This window comes from Ranitomeya imitator, chromosome 1 (genome assembly GCF_032444005.1).
Source record: "Ranitomeya imitator isolate aRanImi1 chromosome 1, aRanImi1.pri, whole genome shotgun sequence".
In the NCBI taxonomy this organism is placed as follows: Eukaryota; Metazoa; Chordata; class Amphibia; order Anura; family Dendrobatidae; genus Ranitomeya; species Ranitomeya imitator.
The window spans coordinates 891,118,854-891,145,199 of NC_091282.1; the positions used below are offsets into that span (position 1 = coordinate 891,118,854).

At 40.3% G+C, this 26,346-nt stretch overlaps 1 protein-coding gene across 1 annotated transcript in view; it reads right to left on the reverse strand.

The window, feature by feature from the left end:
• FRAS1 (Fraser extracellular matrix complex subunit 1) overlaps positions 1-26,346 on the reverse strand; it is an 845,787-nt gene that overhangs the window by 267,399 nt on the left and 552,042 nt on the right. Inside the window, exons 19-20 of the mRNA XM_069743201.1 lie at positions 16,519-16,659; positions 7,668-7,811 (exon numbers count right to left, since the gene is read on the reverse strand). Coding sequence (XP_069599302.1) covers positions 7,668-7,811; positions 16,519-16,659 — 285 coding nt within the window. The remainder of the gene's footprint in view (positions 1-7,667; positions 7,812-16,518; positions 16,660-26,346) is intronic.

A 26,346-nucleotide genomic window follows, 5' to 3' on the forward strand; every position in this document is an offset into this window, starting at 1 on the left:
TTAAGTAATGGATGTATGCCGGCGTGTTTAAATGAGGAGGAAAAGATACAGGAGTAACGAGAGAGGTTGAATATTTTTGTTAAGTGAGTGGCGACACCATTTTCAGCCTTATATATGACTTGTATTCTTCATTTTAACCATTTATCCCCTCTGAAGGCTCCATCTCCTAAAATGTAATTGCCTCTGAGTTCGTGGGAGGAGACTAGCTGCCATGATCTCTCCAATACAGAGAACAGCAAACAGAGTGACATTCCTGTTATACATTCCTTAAGAAGCACACACACAGATGCAGTAGTAAGGAGAAAATTATACAGCAGTCCTGAGTTGTCTGAATATAAAAACAGGCTCTGATGTAAGCATAATTTTTCTGTTTCTCCCTCTGCCTGTTTCCTCTTTCTGCTCCTCTTTCACTTCCCCTATTCATAGAGCATAATAAGCTGTGTAACTTAACACCCCAGTGAGGCGACAGTTTAACCTGTCAGGGCAAGAGGATATTGAACTATTTTTGTGAGTGGATAGTAAGTTCAGGAGACAGGGGTAGGGGAGAGGGAGAATTGGCTGGTAAGTGGAGAAAAAAGCAAATTTATTTGAAAAGATATATTATAAAGTTTTCTTATATCCAATTAGTCAATATATTTACGCAAAATTTATTGAATGCACACTTTCCTTTTAAATAACTGTCGATCAGCTACTGTATTTTCTGGCGTATAAGACTTTTTAACCCCTGAAAATCTTCTCAAAAGTCGGGTATCGTCTTATACGCCAGGTGTCGTCTTATAGGGCAGGTGCGGAGTAATCTGCGGTCGCTGCATATTGTGGGGGAGCGACCCCAATGACGAGGTGAGGGGGCGCCTCACCGGGAAGGTGTAAGTGAAGCAGAGGCAAAGAAGGAGATAATAGGATACAAGGGCGAGCCAGATGAGTGAAAGAGGAGTGTTTTTCTAGGCACAGCACCGCTCTCTCTGTTTTTTGCATAACCCTGGCATCCCAGACGCTGACAGTTTGCTTTACTTACACCTTCCTGGTGAGGCGCTCCCTCACCTCGTCATCGGGACCACTCCCCCACTATATACGTCGACCGCAAATTGCTCCGCACCCACCCTATAAGACGACACCCGGCATATAAGACAACCCCCGACTTTTGAAAAGATTTTATATTTTAACTGGAAAAGTTGGGGGTCGTCTTATACACCCAGTCGTCTTATACGCCGGAAAATACGGTATATAAAAAAACAGGCCATGGTTGTTTAATGTTCTGTTTAGATAGATCAGCCAGAATTGTATGTGCACAGATGATTGTTGTCTGCGCAGAAAATATCATCTTTATCAACAGCACGTGTCCTATTTACACAGCATATTGTGCTTCTGGTAATGATAATGTTTATGCTAGCAAAAACTATTCAACCACCTGACGAACGAGTGTTTTGCTCGTTTGTCGGGTGATTGTCAATACATTCCTGAAAAACTGTTTCTCGAAATGGGAATTTAGGTCTCTAAAAATTACACAGAAGCTTGCACTGATAAAGTTCAATAAAAAAAAAAACATTAAGTCTGAATCATATCTGTCAGATTACAATTACTGTGCTTTCATTTTTTCTGTTTGATAAATCTAGAATGGAACAGAAATCCCACACTTACATTTAGTTTGCACACATAGCTGTAATGCTGCTTATCGCTAGAGGAGTAATGACAAATCTCTTCCCAGTAGTGTATGAACATAAAATGTAATTCAATATGCAGCCATTTTAATGTACAGTGTATTAGCAGATTGCTCATACTGACATGTGTTGGTTTATACTTCTGCAATTAATGAAATGAAATACCAATATTGGCGTGTACAGATCCACTTCATTTGGAGTATAGCACTTAGTTGGAATTGCCAAGTGCAGATTGAATCCAAAGCTTAAAAATAATAGCTCTAAATGTAATTTAGGCATCTAAACAATCTAATTCATATATTTAATATGTAATTGACCTATTACCAGATATATAATCCTCTAAGTAGTTAGAGAAGTGAATTCAGGACGCTATTTCCTCAAAGAGAAATTAAACCTCTAAATCTAAAGTGAATATGCGGTGCCATGCTATAAAATATTAATGAATAAATAAATGTAATTCTCTGGGTATACACACATGCACTAAGCTCCTCTAAAGAATTTTCTGCTTATATCTACGGAAATATACTGCATTATTACCTCTTAAAGAGAATGTAAACTCAATATTATATTTCAATAATTAAAGCAAGACTGTGATACAAATTGTATTTAATTTGCTTTGCTACCGTATATTTTAATTGTATTTTTTTGTACCAGATTATGGGTGCCGTCATTCTGCTTTTAACATCATTTAGAGAAATGCTACACAGAAGAGACATGGACACAGCTAACATGTTCATTAACTTCTGTGGGAAAGTGTTCTAGACATGCTCTGTGATCTGTGCAGAGGCCACTGTGCAGGGAGGAAAACTGGACTCATCACCTATCATGAATGGTGTGCTATTGCACACATGTGTGATCTTTCAGTGTAATCCTGCCTGTGATAATAATCAGATGACTGATGAAAAGTGATCTCTACAGAACCTATTACGAGACTCATTGTCCACTAGGAAAAGCGCACAATTTAAACATTTTAGGACTGGATCTATAAAATGATCATTTTAATATTAGGTAAGAAAATTCACATTAAGACTTTACACCCATTCAGACATTGATTTTTAATTACATCAGCCTTGTCAAATCTAAGATTTTCTAGGCCAAAAGCGACTGACTTTTCTTGGCTTTTTTGTCTTGGTCAATAGTTTTGAGAATTATTATTTTTTTATTTACAAAGTTTGCTGCTAAAATGTTGCTAGATCTTTTAGTTAAATGTTTTTATAGTTACTGGTGTACAATTATAAGCATTTTATAAGTTTTTCACCATTCACTGACAAATACTACATCAAAAGATTCATCAAAGACTCAATAGTTACAGTATTGACCCTTACTTTTCAAAACTTCTGCAATTTGTGCTGGCAGCTAGATATCAACTTCTGAGCAAAATCCTGAATGATTACAGCCCATTTACTAATCAGTACTTGGGAGTTTATCACAATTTCTGTGTTTTTGTTTGTCCATTTGTTTTTCGAGCTTTGATTGTAGGTTCTCTATGGGATTGAGACCTGGGGAGTTTCCTTGCAATAGACCCAAAATTTCAATGTTTGGTAAACCAAGCTACGGTACTTATTTATCACTTTTGCTCATCACTAAATTGCCTGATGATCATTGTGAAAAGTTGCTCTTGTAGGATGCTAAGAGGCTATTTTTTATTCATTGCAGTGTTCTTAGGCAAAATGTAAGTGAACCTAATCCCTTGAACGAAAAACAACTCCACCCATGAACCCAGCATGCTGGTGTTCGTGCATTTGCAAGCACAGTGAGGAGACTGCTTTTAGGAGCTGGCAGCAAAGAACCAGGAATTAAATGGGGTAAAGTTACTTTCTCTGATGAAGCCCCCTTTAGACTGCCACGAACATTTGGAAGAGATTGCCAAGAAAAGAAGAGCGCTACCATGCGTACTGTGTCATGCCAACAGTAAAGCATCCTGACACCATTCATGTGTGTTATTGCTTTTCATCCAATGTAGTTCACAATTGTGCCTAAGATCACTGCCATGAATAAAGAATAGTATCTAAATCTCCTCCAAAACAAACGTCTTCCAATGATCTGGGAGCAATCTGGTGATGAGCAATGCTTTTTCCAGAATGATGGAGCACCATATCACAAAGCAAAAGTGGCAACTTATGAGCTTGGTTAACAAAACAATGAAAATTTGGGTCAATAGCAAAGAAACTCCCCAGCTCTCCATTTCAATTTAACCAGCGATAAATCCCCAAAAAGCATGTGAACAAAAAACACACAGAAATTGCGCTAAATTCCAAGCACCAATTAGGCAAGAACTAGTTGCCACCAGCCAGGATTTTGCCCAGAAGCTGATATCCGGTATGTCAGGCCAAAATGCAGAAGTCTTGAAATTAAGGGTCAACACGGTAAATATTAAGTTTTTGTGTTTTTTATTGAGTATTTGTCAATAAAAGTGTAAAAACTTATGAAATACTTATAGTTACACTCATTTAACCATAGACACATCTGACTGAAAGATCTAAAATTACTGAACAAGTAAACTTTGAGAAGACCAAATATTGGGCCATCACTGTAGGCAGTTTATATTGCAAGATCTGATTGTACTTTAAATACATTATACTGTATGTAGAAAGCTCCCACTAGCGCTGGCTACAGGAGGCAGCAATCTAATCATTTAACTGCGAGAGAGATTTAAAGCACTTGTAATGATTGGCTACTATATCTTTATTTTAACAAATGTGTTGTGGACTTGATTTTGTGGCATTAAAAAAAATATAAACTGTCTACGTTTGTAAAAATCTGTGATCTTCCTCATAGGAGTGGCATGTGACCAGACTTGTCCAAAAGAATACATCTTTTTCCATGTGCAGTGTTTTTTCAATTGGAGGAGACCAATGGACAGGTCAAGTCAGCATGTTCCCCCATCAGCGGCCATTGTGCAGTCTGCGAGGAAGGCTGCAGTAATAGACAACCTCTTTTTACAGAAAATGAAACTCACCTAGTTAAACATTTTGAAGGTGTGCATTTAGAAAATAAACTAGAATCTGTCATTTGCCATTTCAGTATGAACAGTTCAGGTTTATCATAATTGTCATCTTGGTGATAATTACAATAAATAATAACACTCAAAATATACAGAATATGATGTTCCTTTTCTCAGGCTAGTAAATGAGCTTAGTGTATGGCCACCTACTGACTATAAATGACCAGGACGATTACATTATTTTCATCCTGCTACTGCATCATTTTTCTATTTGTCGCAGAATAGTTTGCCCTAAATATGCCAGATTTCGGCTTCAGCATCCACACCCAATGCAAATTGAAAACTTATGTTACTTATTGCAAAAGCGCATGATGCGCAGATATACAAAAAGGAGAGACACTGTATTAAAATAATGCTAAATTATAGCATAGTCTCCATGTAGTCACTTCCTTTTAAAAATTAGGATTGCATTTGACACTCATTTCCAAAACGCATGCCTAACAAGCCATTCAAATTGACGGATGCGTAGTAATTCCGGGCTGTTGTCCGTTCCGATAAAGTGCATGCTGCGACACGGATGGAAATGGATTAGTGTTCTGCAATAGATGTAGCATGGCAAGCCTCTGGAGAGCTGGGGTATACAATACAATCAATACTGCTGAGAAGTCTGCATTAACACATTAGTAGATGTGTGTGACCGCCATGTACAGAGTGGTCATACTCATTTCTGATTTTTTTTTTTTTTTTAGACATTTTGAAAGCTTGGAAATTTTAGAGACTTCAAGAGGGGTAAAAACCTCAGTAACAATATTATCACAATGTGAATTTGTTAATCCTGTCAATTAATGAGCTTGTAGTAAGTAATACTTCTATATTATGGGAGGAAACAAAAAGTAATAAAACATGCCTCAGAAAGAATACTAACACCCCAAAAGTGTATCAGTAATAAAATGAAAGTGTTATTATTTGCACTATTTCTTGAAAAATAAACACAGGTAGAGGGATTAGAAATAAGACAGTCTGAACTGTTTCTCCATAATGGTGCAATATTACCTTATTTAGGACCGTATACAGTAAATGTAAAGCTAATTTGCAGATTTAGCAGTGCTCAAATGCTGTGTATAACCCAGTCCACATAACTGATTGGCAGCTTTCTGTGTACATTGTATATCGACTGACAGTTATTATTCAGTGGTTGGTGCGTGGATGGACTAAAGGCACAAGACACCTAGTCGTCTAGTGATAATCTCCTACTGATAAAATACTGATTTTATTGAAACAGCAACACACAGCCTAATAAGTGACACAACCCTGGAATAAGGGTCTCAGTCCCTACATCATGCTGCTCTCTGATTACATAGCAAAAACCTTCTGACAAATTCTCTTTAAGCTCACAGAACTGTAAACGTATGGTGTGAGCAAGCTAGCATTAGCATGTCAGACAGACAAGTGAACAGTAGTTTAACTCCTTAACGACTGCCAATAAGCCTTTTAACAGCGGCAGTTAAGGGTACTTATTCCTCAGCGCCGCTTTTTAATGGCGCTAAGATATAACGTTATAGTGCCCCCTGGCATCAGAAAATCTCCGGGGGTAGCTGAAACCCCAGAGAACATGCTTCGGGTCAGTTTTTACAGACCCCAGTGTTGAGATCACCATTATTCATGTAATAACGGCGACTGCAGAAGAAAAAAAATAAAATCCGATTTCCCATTTAATTTCCCTGGTCAACATTTAACCCTTATAACGTCCTAACAAAAAAAAAATATGTTTCCAACATTGTGTTGATGTAAAGTAGACATGTGGGAAATGTTATTTATTGACAATTTAGTGTTACATCTCTCCCTGATTTAAGGGTACAAAAATGAAAAGTTTGAAAATTGCTACATTTTTCTAAATTTTTGCCAAATTTCTGTTTTTTTTCATAAATAAATGCAAGTAATATGGAATAAATTTTACCACTATCATGAAGTACAATATGCCACGAAAAAACAGTCTCAGAATCCGTGGGATACGTTGAAGCGTTCCAGAGCTATAACTTCATAAAGTGACAGTGGTCAGAATTGTAAAAATTGGCCCGGTCATTGACGTACAAAATTGGTTTGGTCAATAAGCAACAAATTGGCTGTGTCACTAAGGGGTTAATACAAACAGCACTGGCAGCAAGACTCATTGAAACCTGATATATAAAATAAAAACACCAGCGCTTCCCATACAAAAAAGGTTCTAATTCGTCAAATAAAGCCGCATCGGCTAAAGGAACAATCTGCCCCTGTGCTTGTGATACTATAGGAATGCAAAAACTTGTATAGCCTTGCGCTATGGTACCGACATGAATCTAGGTTTCAAAGTTACAAAACTGACAAAAGTGAGATGTGTGACAAAAACCATCCTGCACCACTCTAAAGATAAGCTGTATTTCTGTGCAGTAAAGTTATTGACCTCAATGGAGCTAGGTCAGTGGTCCCCAACTCCAGGCCTCGAGGGCCGCCAACAGTGCAGGTTTTCAGGATTTCCTTAGTATTGCACAGGGGTTGGAATCATCACCTGTGCAGATGATCACATTACCACCGATGCAATACTAAAGAAATCCTGAAAACCTGCACTGTTGGCGGCCCTCGAGGCCTGGAGTTGGGGACCCCTGAGCTAGGTGGTGATCACTAGCACGTACTAGATGTCCAGGAGCCCATGTTCAGCTTTCTGCATATAATGCCCCCAGCAAGGGAGGATTAATGAGTTGCTGCAGCTCTTATCCCACTAAGTCAGAAATGCAACTTCATAAAATTCTGTTTCAGTCTATACAGAATCCCACATCAAAGAGTAAAAATGAGAAATCAGAATTATAGCCGTAATTTACACCATGCTATCTGTTGTAGAAAAAAAGCTCCAGGATTGTGGAGCATAGAAATACATCTCTTCTTGAAAGTGACGCAGGACTGTTTTTGCCACATATCTCACTTTTGTCACTTTTGTAATATTGATATCATAGCGCAAGGCTATACAAGTTTTTGCACTCATTGAAACCTTTATAAAGAATCGAAATGCTAGAATTTCCAAAGCCACTTACCAACACAGTAACCCACTAAATTGAGATACTGTCCATCAGGGCACGAAGTCTTGCAGATTCCAGCAGTAAGAGTGGCATGAGGGTGGCATGTCAGGCAATTTGCATCAGAAGGTCCACTGCACTCTTTGCAGGACGGGTGGCAGGCTGCAAAAGAAAAACAAGGGAGAACGTACTGTGTGCAAGGAACACAATGAGTATTCAGAACATAATGCCATGCGATCCCCGATGCTGACACTGATGGAACGGTGCCCTTAAAGGAGTTCTCAAAGAAATGCAATAAATAATTCACATTTAAATATTAAACTTTTTTCTACACACCTTTATTTCGCAAAACAGCATCCTTTATCTACTGCACTCTGTCAGGACTTGACAACTGTCAGGCCATACAGTAGGACTGACAGCGTGAAGCACGAGACAGACGCACAAAAGCTGTCAATATTTCAAAACTTGGCACTCAAATGTGATTCATAAGGATGAAAAATTATCGTGAAAAAATCCAGAAAATACGAGACGTTTCGGTCTGTGGCTCAGCCTTCATCAGTCAACTGGAAAAATATATACATAGAAACATTCAGTTACATATCATCGTATGAGACATATAAAAAAGGATGGCAAACAGAGAGAGAACAAATAAACAATGAATAAAAAATAAATTAAAGACAATGATAAGAAAAATGAAAAAAACATTTACCAAAGGCTTTATCAAGCAACAAGCCATAAATCGAAGAATACAGTATTAATCTGTGACAATGTCACGACACAAGTATCAAGTATAAAAGATCAATAAATCACGGACTTAAATGATGCAATATTTGGTGAAAAAAAGACCAAGGTACGGGGTGAGAGTAAAGGTACCGTCACATTTAGCGACGCTGCAGCGATCTAGACAACGATCCCGATCGCTGCAGCGTCGCTGTGTGGTCGCTGGAGAGCTGTCACACAGACAGCTCTCCAGTGACCAACTATGCGAAGTCCCCTGGTAACCAGGGTAAACATTGGGTTACTAAGCGCAGGGCCACGCTTAGTAACCCGATGCTTACCCTGGTTACCAGCGTAAACATAAAAAAAAAAAAAAAAACATACTTACATTCCAGTGTCTGTCCTCCGGCACTCTGCTTCTCTGCACTGTGTAAGCGCCGGCCGGAAAGCACAGCAGAGACGTCACCGCTGTGCTCTGCTTTACGGCCGGCCGGTGCTAGTGCAGAGAAGCAGAGCGCCAGAGGACAGACACCGGAATGTAAGTATGTAGTGTTTTTTTTTTTACGTTTACGCTGGTAACCAGGGTAATCATCGGGTTACTAAGCGCGGCCCTGCGTTTAGTAACCCGATGTTTACCCTGGTTACCAGTGAAGACATCGCTGAATCGGCATCACACACGCCGATTCAGCGATGTCTGCGGGAGATCCAGCGACGAAATAAAGTTCTGGACTTTCTGCTCCGACCAACGATGCAGGATCCAGATCGCTGCTGCGTGTCAAACACAACGATATCGCTATCCAGGATGCTGCAACGTCACGGATCGCTAGCGATATCGTTGTTAAGTTGGCCAGTGTGAAGGTACCTTAACCCGAGATAGAGGTCACAATTGCAGGTAATTACACGATTGCAATCGTGACCTTTATCACAGATTTCTTTCACCCCTTACCTTTTTTTCACCAAATATTGCATAATATACATAATTATGTGTTGCTCTTGTTGCGACATTGTCACACATGAATAATGTATTCCTCATTTTATTGCTTGATATCGAGTATTTTTTTTCCTTTTTTTTCCATTTTACCTATCATTGTATTGTTTGTATTTTTATTTTATTGTTTATTTGTTCTCTTTTGATTTGCTATGATTTTTTTACATGTCTCATACGGTGATATGTCACTGAATGTTGAAGGTCGAGTCACACACCAAAACGTTTAGTATTTTCTGGATTTTTGCACAATAAATTTGAGTGCCAAGTTTTTAAATATTATTTATGGGATAGGATACTACTTGTGCACCACCTTACTGGAAATGCTGTGCTCTGCCTTTTTATTCACTAAAACAGTGAGGCTGACTGAGATGGATGTTCATTCTCAGTCAGCTAAAGAAAGGTGTTTATCTTCTCCTCAGTCTGGCTCCACTCAGTGTCCTGTCAGAATGACTGAAAAGAGGACTGTGCGTTCATGATGCCTGACAAGAAACTCATCTGAAGTGACTGTCTCCTGCTTCATGCAGCCCGTCCTACTCCTACTGCGTGTGCTCCGAAATCTAGGACGAGTTGTTATTGATGGCAGCTGACATCATGGAATCCTGACAGAGTGCAGTACAGAAAGCATACAAGAACTTTTCACTAAGTTAGAATATCATCAAAAAGTTAATTTATTTCACTTCAATACAAAAAGTGAAACTCATATATTATATAGAGTCATTACAAACAGAGTGATCTATTTCAAGTGTTTATTTCTGTTAAGGTTGATGATTATGGCTTACAGCCAATGAAAACCCAAAAGTAGGTATCTTAGTAGATTAGAATATTTAACAAAAAACACTTGCAAAGGCTTCGCGTTCAAAAAGGTCCCTTAGTCTGTTTCAGTAGGCTCCACAATCATGGGGAAGACTGCTGACTTGACAGATGTTCAGAAGGCAGTCATTCACACACTCCACAAGGAGGGTAAGCCACAAAATATCCAAGCATGGAAAATTAAGGGGAAGGAAAAAGTAGTGTAGTTAAAGGTGCTCAGGCAACTGGCATAACCGCAGCCTTGAAAGGTGATGGTTTGGGGAGCCATGTCATCTGCTGATGGAGGTCCACTGGATGTTATCAAGACCAAAGTCTGCGTAGCCATCTACCAGGAAATTTTAGAGCACTTCATGCTTCCCTCTGCTGATAAGCTTTTTAGAGATGAAAATTTAATTCTCCAGCAGGACTTGGCACCTACGAACACTGCCAAAAGTACCAATACCTGGTTTAAAAACAACAGTATCGGTGTGCTTGACGGGCCAGCAAACTCGCCTGACCTTAACTCCATAGAGAATCTATGGGGTATTGTCAAGAGGAAGATGAGAGACACCAGACCCAACAATGCAGATGAGCTGAAGGCTGCTGTCAAAGCAAGCTGGGCTTCCACAACACCTCGGCAGTGCCACAGGCTGATCGCCTCTATGCCACACCACATTGATGCAGTAATTGATGCAAAAGGAGCCCCGACCAAGAATTCAGTACATTTACTGAACATACATTTCAGTAGGCCAACATTTTGGATTTTAAAATCATTTTTCAAGCTGGCGTTATAAAGTATTCTAATTTACTGAGATAATGACTTTTTTGGTTTTCATTGGCTGTAAGCCATAATCATCAACATTAGCACAAATAAACACTTAATCACTCTGTAATGACCCTATATAATATATGAATTTCACTTTTTGCATTGAAGAACTGAAATAATTTAACTTTTTGATGATATTCTAACTTAGTGAGGAGCACTTGCACTTTTTTGGTAAAAAAAAATGGTATTTACAAAAATGTTTAATATTAAAATATGTTTTATTTATCTTAGTACATTTCTCAGAGAACCCATTTAACATACCATGAGTAACATCTTAAAGGGAACCTGTCACCCCCAAAATGGAAGTTGAGCTAAGCCCACCAGCATCAGGGGCTTATCTACAGCATTCTAGAATGCTGTAGATAAGCCCCCGATGTATCCTAAAAGATGAGAAAAAGAGGTTAGATTATACTCACTCGGGGGTGGTCCCGCTGCGGTCCAGGTCCAATGGGTGTCAGGGTCCGATCTGGGGCCTCCCATCTTCATCAGATGACGTCCTCTTCTTGTCTTCACGCTGCGGTTCCGGCGCAGGCATACTTTGTCTGCCCTGTTGAGGGCAGAGCAAAGTACTGCAGTGCGCAGGTGCCGGGCCTCTCTTTCCTTTCCCGGACCCTGCGCACTGCAGTACTTTTATCTGCCCTCAACAGGGCAGACAAAGTATGCCTGTGCCGGAGCCGCAGCATGAAGACAAGAAGAGGACGTCATCGTAAGAAGATGGGAGGCCCCGGACCAGACCGCGACGCCCATCGGATCGGACCGCCCGCGTGAGCATAATCTAACCTCTTTTTCTCATCTTTTAGGATACTTCGGGGGCTTATCTACAGCATTCCACAATGCTGTAGATAAGCCCCTGATGCTGGTGGGCTTAGCTCACCTTTCATTTTGGTGGTGACAGGTTCCCTTTAACCAAAAGAATAAGACACCTATGTCAAGAGACAAATATAACACGTTTTAATCATGAGATAATACTCCCCAAATTTGGCATATCTTAAACAGCTATGCACCAGAAATGTTACTACAGTCAGGAGATGATATACTCTGCTGGAGTGTCACAGCGGTAACTCGCACACATCTTCTGTGCTGTGCTACTCACTGTGTTTGTCACTCTGCCCCTCTCCATGTTAGGCTGCCCTGCTGAGTTGCCTCATACTGCTCTCCCAGCTCTGCAGCATCTTCCTGCTGTCTCCATCTGGCTATAGGGAGCAACATACAGATCCTAGAGGAATGTAACACTTGCTGTGCCCTGCAGGGTTTGGTTCAGTAAACTATCCCCTACCAGCAAGATATATATTAAGCAGCTCCTCCCCCTATTCCCTGCCTGAACTTAGTTTTCTGTCTGTCTTTTTAAGTGCTATTTTTATTGGTCACTCCTGTTACCAACCTGGATCGTTTATTCGTTCTCTCCGATCTTGACCCTGTCTTTGTATTGTGAACCCGTGCTACCTGCCCTGACCCCGGACGTTCAGACTACGCTTCTGACTTCGCCCTCCTGTGCTCTGCATTCCGGCTTTGACCTGAGGGTCATCTGCTGCATGTCCAGGGACTACACTGGAGTGATAACTGTTGACTACCTGCAGCCCAAGCCTATCCTCACCATCTGAGGCTTTAATGAAAACCTTTTAGTCACTTAGTTATGCTCCTCCAGGGTAAGCCTGGTCCGTGGTGCAGTAGGTCCACACCCACTGTCATCACATGGTGTTATTTATGCCTTTGCCATGCTCTATTCTGTCCCAGATCCACACTTTGGAGACGCTGGTTGGGAATGGAGAAAAAATGATAAGTCTAAATTTTTGGATGACAAAACGGTTTGTGTTTTACGCCAGAATTGTGGCAAAAAACATCTTGATGAAACAAGGCCATTAAGTGCAGAAATCTCTAGCTATGACATATAGTAAACTCAAACAGCTCCCACTAGTATAAAGCTGGCAAACCCAGCTGATAAAGATCACAGAGTTATTCCATGAAGATACAAACAACTAATCACAACAAGCAAGAAAGACATAATAAATAATGAAAAATAAAGCAAAATTTCTAAATAAAAGGGCACAATTATACCAATGGCAGGGACTAGCTTATAGATCAATGTGGGCAAGCTTTCTACTCATGCTTTAAAAAAAAACAGACAAAAGTTCTGAAGCAATTACATCACATATATCAGTCACCTAACTGCTGCGGCCAATTACTAGCCTCAGCGGTTACACGCTGGTAATGCATGCATCATCTAAGGCTGGGAATTGACTGCAGCATTTACTTTATTGCTGTACTAATATCATCACCCCAGGACATGCTAGGACCACTACATTGGCAGCACGAAAGTAGCAGTAGATTGAGTAGATGAGCGCTGTCTATTTTATTAGTTTCACTTTATTTCTTGCCTGTAGTTTGAAAATTGCTGACAATCCATTAACTTAGCAGAGGTGACTGTGAAGTCAGAAGGAGAAGGTGAGCTGTGACCATCACCTATTGTTATTGATCCTGTGTTATCCACTGTATTTTCAGGTGTTACTTTTCATTTTAGGCTATATTCACACTTTGCGGTTTTTACCGCGGAACCGCCGCAATTTTGATGCTGCGGGTCCGCAGCAGTTTCCATAGCGTTTACAGTAACATGTAAACCCTATGGAAACCGCAAACCGCTGTGCACATGCTGCGGGAAAAACCACGCGGGAACGCAGCGTTTTACAACCCGCAGCATGTCACTTCTTTGTGCAGAATCGCTGCGATTCTGCACCCATAGGAATACATTAAACCGCTTACTTCCCGCATGGGGCTGTGCCCACGTTGCGGGAAGTAAGCGGATAATGTGCGGTTCCTACCCGGGGTGGAGGAGAGGAGACTCTCCTCCAGGCCCTGGGAACCATATTTGGGGTTAAAAAATAAAAAATCATGTTATACTCACCCTCTGAAGTCTTCAGCGCTGCACGCGGCCGTCCGGTCAGAGTTGCTGTGCGACCAGGACCTGCGGTGACGTCGCGGTCACATGACCGTGACGTCACGAAGGGTCCTTCTCGCACAGCATCTTTGGAACCGGACCGCCGGGTGCAGTGTCGAGAAGATCGGGACGTCAGAGGGTGAGTATAACCAATTTTTATTATTTTTAACATTACTATTGATACTGCATATTGCTGCATATGCAGCATCAATAGTATAGGCGGAAACCCGCAGCGGAAAACGCGGAACAAACCGCGATAAATCTGCAGGGAGAACCGCAGTTGTTTTACCCTGCAGATTTATCAAATCCGCTGCGGGAGAACCCACAGAAGGACAACGCAAAGTGTGAACATAGCCTTATTCTGTGTCTGATGACAATTGTATAAATACGGAAAACTGATCTCTACAGAACTGGTACTGTCAGACAATCGTGAGGTCCTGTTGTTAAAAACCTTTCTTAAACAATAGTCAATTTTCTGATTACACATTCTCTTTAAGGGGATAAGCTAATAACGTTACTCTTGACTGGGAGACAGTAGCATAGCTACTGGGTGGACAGAGGGGGCGGTGGCCCCAGGCCCTCGCGCTCTGAGGGTGACCACCCGGAGCTACGCTAGTGTAACTGCATCGGTGTGCTGTGAGCGTCGATACTGTTACATTCTGCTGCAGAGCAGGGAGAATCAATCCCCCTGCTCTGCCGCTATGCGCCCCTGAGAAGGCGGTGGGGGGCCCGGTGCCAGCAGTGGGTCCACCGCCTGTCATCGCAGGTTCAGCTGTATCGGCATCTAGCCGATACAGTTGACCGCTTCGATGAGAGAAGGAGCGTTACGCTCCCTCACCCATCATCCCCGTCAGCATCTGACATCACCAACGCTGACACTGACAGGGGGTTGCGATGACGTCACTATTCGGCGCTCGCGGTCTGGAGACGTGCAGGCACTCAGAGCAGCGGAGGAACAAGGAGGAAGACAGGTGAGTGTTGGATTTATTTTTTTAGGGGGTTCATCATGTTATAGAGTCTGACTATGGGGGGTGTATTATACTGTAGAGGCTGCCTATGGGGATGCAATATTGTATACAGGCTGCCTATGGGGGTGCAATATACTATACAGGCTGCCTATGGGGTGCAATATACTATAGAGGCTGCCTATTGGGTGCAATATACTATAGAGGCTGTCTATGGGGGGTGCAATATACTATACAGGCTGTCTATGGGGGGTGCAATATACTATACAGGCTACCTATGGGGGTGCAATATACTATACAGGCTACCTATTGGGGTGCAATATACTATACAGGCTGCCTATGGGGGTGTAATATACTATACAGGCTACCTATGGGGGTGCAATATACTATACAGGCTGCCTATGGGGGTGCAATATACTATACAGGCTGCCTATGGGGGTGTAATATACTATACAGGCTGCCTATGGGGGTGTAATATACTATACAGGCTGCCTATGGGGGTGCAATATACTATACAGGTTGCCTATGAGGATACAATATACTATACAGGCTGCCTATGGGGGGTGCAATATATTAAGGGCTGCATTACACTATAGAGGCTGCCTATGGGAAGTGCATTATACTATAGAGGTTGCCTATGGGGTGCATTATATTAGGGGCTGCATTATACTATAGAGTCTGCCTATTGGAAGTGTATTATACTGTACTATAGAGTCTGCCTATGGGGAGTGCATTATACTATAGAGTCTGCCTATGGGGAGTGCATTATACTACATGGAGGCCTATGGGGAGTGCACTATACTATATTGAGGATTCAGGTTACTGTGACTGTCAAAGGAGCACACAATGCATTATAACTTTTTAGGGGACAAAATGTGAGCACTGTTTTCTAGGGCACTTGCACCTGGCATTACTATATTCTAGAGGATTGCTTTAGAATTTAGAGGGCACAGAGAACCACACAGCTGGTGCAGTAATAGGGACACATATGGCAGCAGCGGCTCAGTATTGGGGTATCAGGGGCAGTAATAGGGACACATAAGGCAGCAGCAGCTCAGTATTGGGGTATCAGGGGCAGTAATAGGGACACATAAGGCAGCAGCGGCTCAGTATTGGGGTATCAGCAGTATGAGGAGTTTGTGCAGGTTGGGAATAGTCACATTGGGTACAGTGCTGAAAATGTGAGAAGTGAAATGTGTTTTTTGCTGCATTGTCTGCAGCAGAGTCCTGGCTGTAAGAAGTTGTCATTTTGGTCTGGGCCAGATGAAAAAGACGGGAAAAGAGAACGATTCCATCAGAAAGAACGTCAGCGGTAAGTCACCATCTTTAATTGTGCTGTGATCTGTTATATGTTCTGCAGGACTGGTATCTATCTACCACTGACCATATGGTGGTAATATCATTATTGGTCTTTATATAGAGATTATTTTCAGTAACAGCACGGTCATCTGCTGAGGCTCTCCTCCACTATTAGGGTGCGTCAACCAGTTGTAATCAAGGTGGCCTGGTTAGGGGCCCACTCAGAAGCTTGCCCCCCCCCCCCCCCCTTGAAACAAAACCCTAGCTACGCCTCTGCTGGGAGAGCATTATCTAAAAGCTCACATACTACTAAGCATAACATTAACACATTAATAGATTCAAGGTTTACTTACCATGACAAGCTGCATCCTTGCCAAAATATCCTTCAGGGCATTGTGGCAAACATGCCCCATAGTGCAGAACACTGGGAGCATTGCAGTCTGTGCAGTTTAAATGGTTCTTCCCAATGCAATTACCACACGTGGAGTGGCATTCTGGAATCGAGAGCATAAATTAAATAATATATATGCATTGCACAGAGAATCATGGAAGATCAAAATTATCGGCAGAGTTCCATGTACTGATCAATGGCTGAAATTTGTTGATAAATTATTCATTAAAGCAAAGTGAGGGGCAGATGATATAGACAATGCATTCCTCTTCCTTAAAGGGGTTTTCCCACAAAACAAAGTACATTTCAATCAATATGTATTGGAATAAAAATAATTTTCACAATTGGATCTGTTAAAAATAATGTTATATATATATATATATATATATATATATATATATATATATATATATATATATATATATATATATATATACATATATACCTCTGCTATATACTATTTAATGTCTGTGCATGACAGCACAGGAACATGGTCTGATCATAACACAGCTCCTGAGCAGGGGATGAGGCAAAAGAGTATACAGACATAACAGCATGGGATCACACCTGATGCTTTCTGGAAGGTAAAATATGTTTTAAACAGGTAGGGAAATGTTTTGTCTCACAGAAAGAATCAGCTGTGATCCCATGCTGTTTTGTCTGTATATTCTTTTGCTTCCCCCCGCCCAGGAGCAGTGGTATGATCAGACCATGTTTCAGCACGGTCAAACACAGCGGGGCACAGGACCATTTTTTTTTAAACACATCCAATTGTGGAAATTATTATTATTCCAAGATCTATTGATTAAAACATACTTTGTTCATGGGAAAACCTCTTTAAGCAGGACGTTTCACTGGATTTTTTTAAATTGAAACTAAGTTCTTTATCCTATTGGTGTAGAGAAAGAAAAAAAAAACCTGTTCCAGAATCAGTGAAACTGCGCCATTTGAAGGATGGACTCAGTTTAAAGAGATTGTACGGTTAATAGGTGACACTGGGCCTCACACAGAGCGGTAGAATTGTAGCCTCTATCCATGTTAGAATGGAGTGTCAGTGCACATGCTCGACCTACTGCTCCATTCATTGGGGAAGCCTACTCTGCTTTAACTAGCAACCTTTTAATGAATGAATGGACCGGCAGTCAAGCGTATGATCTGTCGCATCATGTTACAGGAATAAAAATTCCACAATCTACTGATTAGTGCAGATCATGGCTGTAGGACACCCAACATCAGCAAGCTCTTATGTATTCTACGGATAGGTGAGAACTTGTTTTAACTGGACAACCCCTTTAAATTTAAAAATCCAATGAAAGGTTATCTTTAAATCGATCGTATTCTTGTCAGTTACACTATTTTCTCAGACTAGTTGAACTTTCAAACTTATGGATTACAAAAGTAAGCAACTTGTAATTCAAGAAGTGCTGAGAATGCAGCTGTTTAGATGCATTTGCTGTAATTCATGATTTTACTCCTAAAATTACAGGCCATCATACTCTGGTTTTTAAATGTATATATGAAAGTCATTGGATCCCGGCTAGATAAGATTACATGCGAGATATTGTATCCTTACCAATAGATCAATGTTTTATCCATTACCGCTTGTGTAGCAGAGCATAGGCTAATGTATAATTCCTTGCCTGTTCTAAAGACAGATTTATGAAATAAGAGAGGCAGCTATTTTAATTGTAAAAGTTCCTTTGTGTTGCATAATTTTTCTGCTCTGCAAACAAATTGTAATTAATCAAAAATGCTAATTTTAGAAACATACATAAAGACTCAGTCATTTCCCATTTTGGAAAAGACATCCACAGATGGGTCCCTATATTCAGTTCAAGAGTTTTATGGCTTTCACCATATTTTCATTCCTGTGCACTGAAGTCAAATGAGGCGTTCAGGGTATAATTATCTCGGCTAATATAGAATTATGGTGCAGAATGTGTTGTCATCGACCTATCATTCCTATCCTACCACTTTTACAGTACACCAAATCTGTATTTTGTCAAGGTTGAGAGATCTGGAGAGTTGCTCTTTTCTGCTATCCACATAGAGCATTCATTAAACCGCCAGGGCATGAACCAGCCTGCTTGACATCCATAAAACTCTGTCTGGCGCAAAACAAAGCATTCTTATCAAAGATGACTCATTAAAGAGCCACTAAACCTAAAGTCTGCAGCTCATAAAAGTGCAGTGGAGCAGCTAATATCACTCACACACATCATATGTACATTTCTAGAAGTTCTTAGAACTGAAGATATCATTTGAGAACAACAGACAGTCAGCCTGGAATGGCACAAAAATTAAGGTACCGTCACACATAGCGACGCTGCAGCGATACCGACAACGATCCGGATCGCTGCAGCGTCGCTGTTTGGTCGCTGGAGAGCTGTCACACAGACAGCTCTCCAGCGACCAACGATCCCGAGGTCCCCGGTAACCAGGGTAAACATCGGGTAACTAAGCGCAGGGCCGCGCTTAGTAACCCGATGTTTACCCTGGTTACCATCCTAAAAAGTAAAAAAACAAACGCTACATACTTACCTACCGCTGTCTGTCCTCGGCGCTCTGCTTCTCTGGTCTGGCTGTGAGCGCCGGGCAGCCAGAAAGCAGAGCGGTGACGTCACCGCTCTGCTTTCCGGCTGACCGACGCTCACAGCCAGAGCAGGAGGAGAGCAGAGCACAGCGCTGGAGGACAGACGGCTGTAAGTAAGTATGTACTGTTTGTTTTTTTACTTTTAGGATGGTAACCAGGGTAAACATCGGGTTACTAAGCGCGGCCCTGCGCTTAGTTACCCGATGTTTACCCTGGTTACCAGCAAAGACATCGCTGAATCGGTGTCACACACGCCGATTCAGCGATGTCTACGGGGAGTCCAGCGACGAAATAAAGTTCTGGACTTTCTTCCCCGACCAGCGATCTCCCAGCAGGGGCCTGATCGCTGCTGCCTGTCACACTGGACGATATCGCTAGCGAGGACGCTGCAACGTCACGGATCGCTAGCGATATCGTCTAGTGTGACAGTACCTTTACCGTAGGTTAAGTCTACTTAAATATGAAGGAAGAAATTAGGACAAAGAAAATCAATATTACCACAATTTGCTGACCTCTACATGTTCACACCCAATCTAGTGACTTGTAGACCAAAGCTGGCCATGCAATTATTTTGGGCAAACCTGACTATTCTGGCAAGGCATATTAACCAATGTATATGGTGGCAAAGGCTTACTCCCTCTACTCTGTCTACTGAGAACACAAATATGGCCGAGCTTGCAAGTGTATAGCAGAGTCAGGAGAGACCAATGAGCGCTTGTCAGTCACTTATCTAATTGTCTATGTCCAGGCTTAGTCATCATAAGTTAACAGAAATAAAAACTAACAAATTCTGTTAAGCCCTGGGTCAGGCCTAAGGAGGCAGTGTATTGCACAAGAGTACACAACAGACTGAGATCATGCCCTGACACTTTAGGCCCAGCACCAGGTACAACACAGTGTTACAATATCTGGCAAAACAGTAGTTTGTCCTTCAGAGCAGCCCCCTACTGAAATAGAGGACAAGAACAAAGTCAGCCCCATTTTGGATACTATACAGAGCTATATTTGAAAATCCACTCACCAAGACCGAATACTATAAATTAATGTTTCCTTGCTATCTCCTCCATATTTTTGATAAAAGTCAAGAATGAAACTTAACTTTTATCATACCCTGTGAAACCTTCTCCTATAGAAAGTCTCCCAAATTTTGCAACTTTTTCCCCCATAGTGAACCTTAGTCAACTCACATGCGAATATCTGAGTAAAATGCCCAGGATAGGTTTAACTAAATTACGGTAATTATTGCAAAAGTCAAAACTTTATGACAAAAAGGCAATTATTTTTGTTTTGGTAGTCACATACAAAAGGGAAATAAAAACTTAGATTGAAGAATTCAGCAATAAAGGCAAACTAGCTAAAAGATGGTGTGCCCTTTCCAGATCAAATGATCGTATCTTATACACTACCTAAGGCATGGAACAAAGAATACAAACATATCACATCATCTATTTTTGACAAGAATCGATTAAAATTCCCCTTGAACAAACATCCTAGATATAAAATAACATGAATAGAGAATTCTATGAGTATTTAAGAAAAAATCTGACATGAAGAAAATTATTCAATATACCGCAGTCTTATCCTTTAGGAAATAGTCTACATTTATTTAAATTGCTGATGGACATTTTTAATCCCCCATATCTTGATTTAAATTGCATTTGACCTTTGAATGTCTTAGCAGTGAATCTGATGCTGCTCTTCAAGACATAGAAGCCAAATATATCTTGAATTTATAAAATGCAGTAAAAATAAGAGGGAACCTTGGGTGTATTAAAGGGAACTTCTACCTATCTGATCAGCATTTTAGATAAATCAACTACAGATTATAAATAGTGTTGTTCTTAGTATTTAATAAAAAGTAATATATTCTCTATGTATGCTGAGATGTACAGTGGGAAAATAAGTATTGATACACTGCCGATTTTGCAAGTTTTCTCACCTAGAAAGAATGGAGAGGTCTGCCATTTTTTTCACTTCAACTGTGAAAGAGAGAATCTTAAAAAAAAAATCAGAAAATCACATTGTATGATTTTTACATAATTAATTTACATTTTATTGCATGAAATAAGTATTTAATACAATAGAAGAACAGAACTTAATATTTGGTACAGAAACCTTTGTTTGCAAATACAGAGGTCAGACGTTTCCTATAGTTCTTGACCAAGTTTACACACACTGCAGCAGGGATTTGGCCTACTTGTCTATACAGATCTTCTCCAGATCTTTCTGGTTTCGGGGGCTGTTGCTGGGCAACATTGAGTTTCAGCTCATTCCAAAGATTTTCTATTGAGTTCTGGTCTGGAGACTGGCTAGGCTTCTTACAGAGCCATTCCTTAGTTAGTGTGCTTTGGGTCATTGTCATGCTGGAAGACCCAGCCATGACCCATCTTCAATGCTCTTACTGAGGGAAGGAGGCTGTTGGCCAAAATTTGGGGATACATGACCACTCATCCTCCTTTCAATATGGTGTAATTGTCATGTCCTCTTTGCAGAAAAGCACCCCAAAGTATGATATTTCCCCACCACACTTCACAGTTAGGATGGTGTTCTTGGAGTTGTACTCATCCTTCTTCCTCTGGGAGTGAAGTTGATCTCAAGAAGTTCTATTTTTCTCTCATCTGACCACATGACCTTCTCTCATGCCTCCTCTGGATCATCCAGATGGCCATTGGTAAACTTCAAAGGGCCTGAACATGTCCTGACGTGAGCAGGGGGACCTTGCATGCCCAGTAGTACTTTAATCCATGATGGCGGAGTGTGTTACAGTAATGTGGTCCCAGCTCTCTTCAGGTCATTGACCACGTACTCCCTTGTAATTCTGGGCTGATTCCTGACCTTTCTCAGAAACATCCTTACCCCACGAGGCAAGATCTTGCATGGAGCCCCAGACTGAGGAAGATTGATAGTCATCTTGTGTTTCCTCCATTTTATAATAATTGTGCCAACAGTTGTTGCCTTCTCACCAAGCTGCTTGCCTATTGTCCTATAGGCCATCCCAGCCTTGTGCAGGTCTACAATTTTGTCCCTGGTGTCATTAGACAGCTCTTTGGTCTTCACCATGCTGAAAAGGCTGGAGTGTGATTAAGGAGTGTGTGGACCGGTGTCTTTTATACAGGTAATGAGTTCAAACATGTGCAAATAATACAGGTAATGAATGCAGAGTAGGAGGGCTTCTTAAAGAAAAATTGACAGGTCTGTGAGAGCTAGACTTCATGTTGGTTGGTAGGTGATCAGATACTTATTTCATGTAATAAAATACAATTTAATTATTTAAAAATTATACAATGTGATTTTCTGGCTTCTATTTTTAGATTCTGTCTCTCACAGTTTAAGTGTACCTATGATAAAAATAACAGACCTCTCCATTCTTTGTGGGTGGGAAAACTTGCAAAATCATTAGTGTATCAAATACTTGTTTCCCCCACTATATTTGCTATGTATAAATTATATCCATAATTTTAAAAAGATTGTCCATGATTTGAAATCCATTTTTAAAGATGATCACCTGTAGTCATAAACTTTGATTTGAAGGGGAACTTGATAAGTGTCCAATTTCAACTTCCACGTGACAAATGAAGCATTATATAATGCCCATTGAAATGACTTGAGCCTTCATGTAATGCACAGATGTGCAAGGATCTACAGACCATCACTGTAAATACTTTCCACTTCAGCCGTTTAGGTGGATAAAAGATCCAAACAGAGGACATTAAGTATTAATTCAATGTGCCCTAACAGAGTATTGGAAAAACAATGTCTAAGTTTACTGCTAATGCAAAGGCTGAGACTCATGTACCCTTCCCAAAATGTCAAAAAAGTTCCCATCTACCATGTGCTAATTATACTACTGGTGCGGTCTTATGTTGTGGATGGGGCAAGATGCAGGACCCACGTGTGACCGTTACCTCTGTAGCCCCTTTATAAAGCTTTGCTTTAAGAAACAAAAGTAATCGTGTTCCAAAGTGACTACTTTGTATTAAAGGATTGCTCCTAAAATCGCACGTGATCTCTTCTCTACTGGATAGGAGACAACTTACTGATTGCTGGAAATCTGACAGTGCTCAGCTATTACTGATAGTCCCATTGACAAGGAGAGAGTTCCAACTGTTGGGATAGGGGATATCCTACAGATAGGGGATATTCCGGTGCAGTGATACACCATTATGGGTAAGCATTGAACCTGTTTTATACCTTTATTAGTGCCCTGCATGTTATGAGTCTCATCGTCCAGGTACTATATATATACCATTACCTTATAGGATGTCTTTGGGAATCTCACATGGGGTAGATTCATTACTTAGGGTTTTCAATGCTATATGTTAAATATTTCAGCTATGTATGACATCTTCACTGTACATGGTCTTTGTCTTGTTCTCTTTGAAAATTTGCACATGGTACTATGTATTAATTTTAAATGAATTATTCAATAAACTTTATTGATTTTATGACATCTTTCGCTATAGTGGTCTGTGGGTATTTTATACTCATTTTTTGGTAGATAGGGGATAACTTACGATTATACGAAAAGGGCTTTCTTTTCCACCTCTGTCTCTACCATTCCCTCGAAGTACCATATAATGTACATTCTGTACTTTTGCTATTTTACACTAGTTGGAAAAAGTCTATTGGAAACCTAATCTGTTCCGTCACATCAAACTTTTATAAATGGATGTTTAGACATCATTAAAAACAAATCAAAGTACAAAGTTATGCTTTTCATACTTATTTCCTTTTGCCTTTCCATATTTATTTTATATGAGCAATCATCAGAAATTATTGCTTTATACATCGACTTGGAAATCTAAGTAATTGAATAAAATTTAGAGTTGCAAAGGAAACTTTTATAATTACTGTGCCATCACTCTTCATTATACTTCATGCCCAGGGCCCTGTGAATGTGCCCACTGAGTGTTAAGTATTTGTAAATTGTTTGCTGACTACAATTTGGCTGTTCTTCACGCAACTGTCAAACAATATCCCAGAGAAACTGATCTTGGCTGACATACATCTCACTTGCAAACTAAATGATGAATATGAAATTAAACATGTTTAACATATTGTAGCAAGATAGTTGCTGACATTACATATAACCCTCAACTTTCATTCCACTTGGTTTCCTAACTAAGGGAGAAAAATGCATATTAAAATTAAATCAGCAATAATTTGTTATTAGTTTTGAAAGTAATTGTTTGTTTTATGTAAATAAAAGTTTATTCATTGTATTATAAATGTTAGTCTGCTCTCTATTATTCAGTTCACTGACATTTTCAAGATCCCTTGCTGACCCCGCCAGAGCATTGAGCCTCCCCTGCTCTAACTATAGTTGTCCAGTTTGGACAACCCTTCTAGAGGGTATCTGTCAACAGATTCAAAATGGCCTATGGAAAACAAAGTAGTAACAGATGACCGAAACCTGTCGATCAGATGAATGAATATGGTGGGTAGAAGGAAGGAACAACAGCTCGTAAATCTTTGGAATCAAATAGGGTGGCATAAACCTAAGTATAGTCTTGTCCGTTCTGTCTTTCCCCGCATGCCTCTGTAATCTGCATGCCTTGCTTTTGTTCATGTCCCAAAGTACAGAATAAAGGACTATTACACTTTTTTCGAACTAGTGAGTGCCACATAGTCCTTCAACTGAAATAAACCTAGTTGTAGACCACTAAAACTGGCCATATTACATGAACAGCTATACTGTAATATCATTGTGAATGTTACTTTTAGTTGCACATTATTATAATAATTCAGAGATATCCTCGCTTAGTAGCAGTAACAACAGTATGATTATGTGTTATTCTCTTAACTGTATTAACAAATTGCATCACCCTATCAACATTTTAAGAAAATAAAAGTATTGCTCAAATGGCTTGTAAACGTTAACAATTATTGATGCATCCTCTAGCACCTTTAGAACTTTAGGAAAACATTGAACTTTAGGAAGGCAAAGTTTGAACAGCTTAGAGATGCCCTTAATCTGGTAGACTGGGACAATATCCTCAGAAATGAGAATACAGATAATAAATGGGAAATGTTTAAGAACATCCTAAATAGGCAGTGTAAGCGGTTTATACCTTGTGGGAATAAAAGGACTAGAAATAGGAAAAACCCAATGTGGCTAAACAAAGAAGTAAGACAGGCAATTAACAGTAAAAAGAAAGCATTTGCACTACTAAAGCAGGATGGCACCATTGAAGCTCTAAAAAACTATAGGGAGAAAAATACTTTATCTAAAAAACTAATTAAAGCTGCCAAAAAGGAAACAGAGAAGCACATTGCTAAGGAGAGTAAAACTAATCCCAAACTGTTCTTCAACTATATCAATAGTAAAAGAATAAAAACTGAAAATGTAGGCCCCTTAAAAAATAGTGAGGAAAGAATGGTTGTAGATGACGAGGAAAAAGCTAACATATTAAACACCTTCTTCTCCACGGTATTCACGGTGGAAAATGAAATGCTAGGTGAAATCCCAAGAAACAATGAAAACCCTATATTAAGGGTCACCAATCTAACCCAAGAAGAGGTGCGAAACCGGCTAAATAAGATTAAAATAGATAAATCTCCGGGTCCGGATGGCATACACCCACGAGTACTAAGAGAACTAAGTAATGTAATAGATAAACCATTATTTCTTATTTTTAGTGACTCTATAGCGACAGGGTCTGTTCCGCAGGACTGGCGCATAGCAAATGTGGTGCCAATATTCAAAAAGGGCTCTAAAAGTGAACCTGGAAATTATAGGTCAGTAAGTCTAACCTCTATTGTTGGTAAAATATTTGAAGGGTTTCTGAGGGATGTTATTCTGGATTATCTCAATGAGAATAACTGTTTAACTCCATATCAGCATGGGTTTATGAGAAATCGCTCCTGTCAAACCAATCTAATCAGTTTTTATGACGAGGTAAGCTATAGGCTGGACCACGGTGAGTCATTGGACGTGGTATATCTCGATTTTTCCAAAGCGTTTGATACCGTGCCGCACAAGAGGTTGGTACACAAAATGAGAATGCTTGGTCTGGGGGAAAATGTGTGTAAATGGGTTAGTAACTGGCTTAGTGATAGAAAGCAGAGGGTGGTTATAAATGGTATAGTCTCTAACTGGGTCGCTGTGACCAGTGGGGTACCGCAGGGGTCAGTATTGGGACCTGTTCTCTTCAACATATTCATTAATGATCTGGTAGAAGGTTTACACAGTAAAAT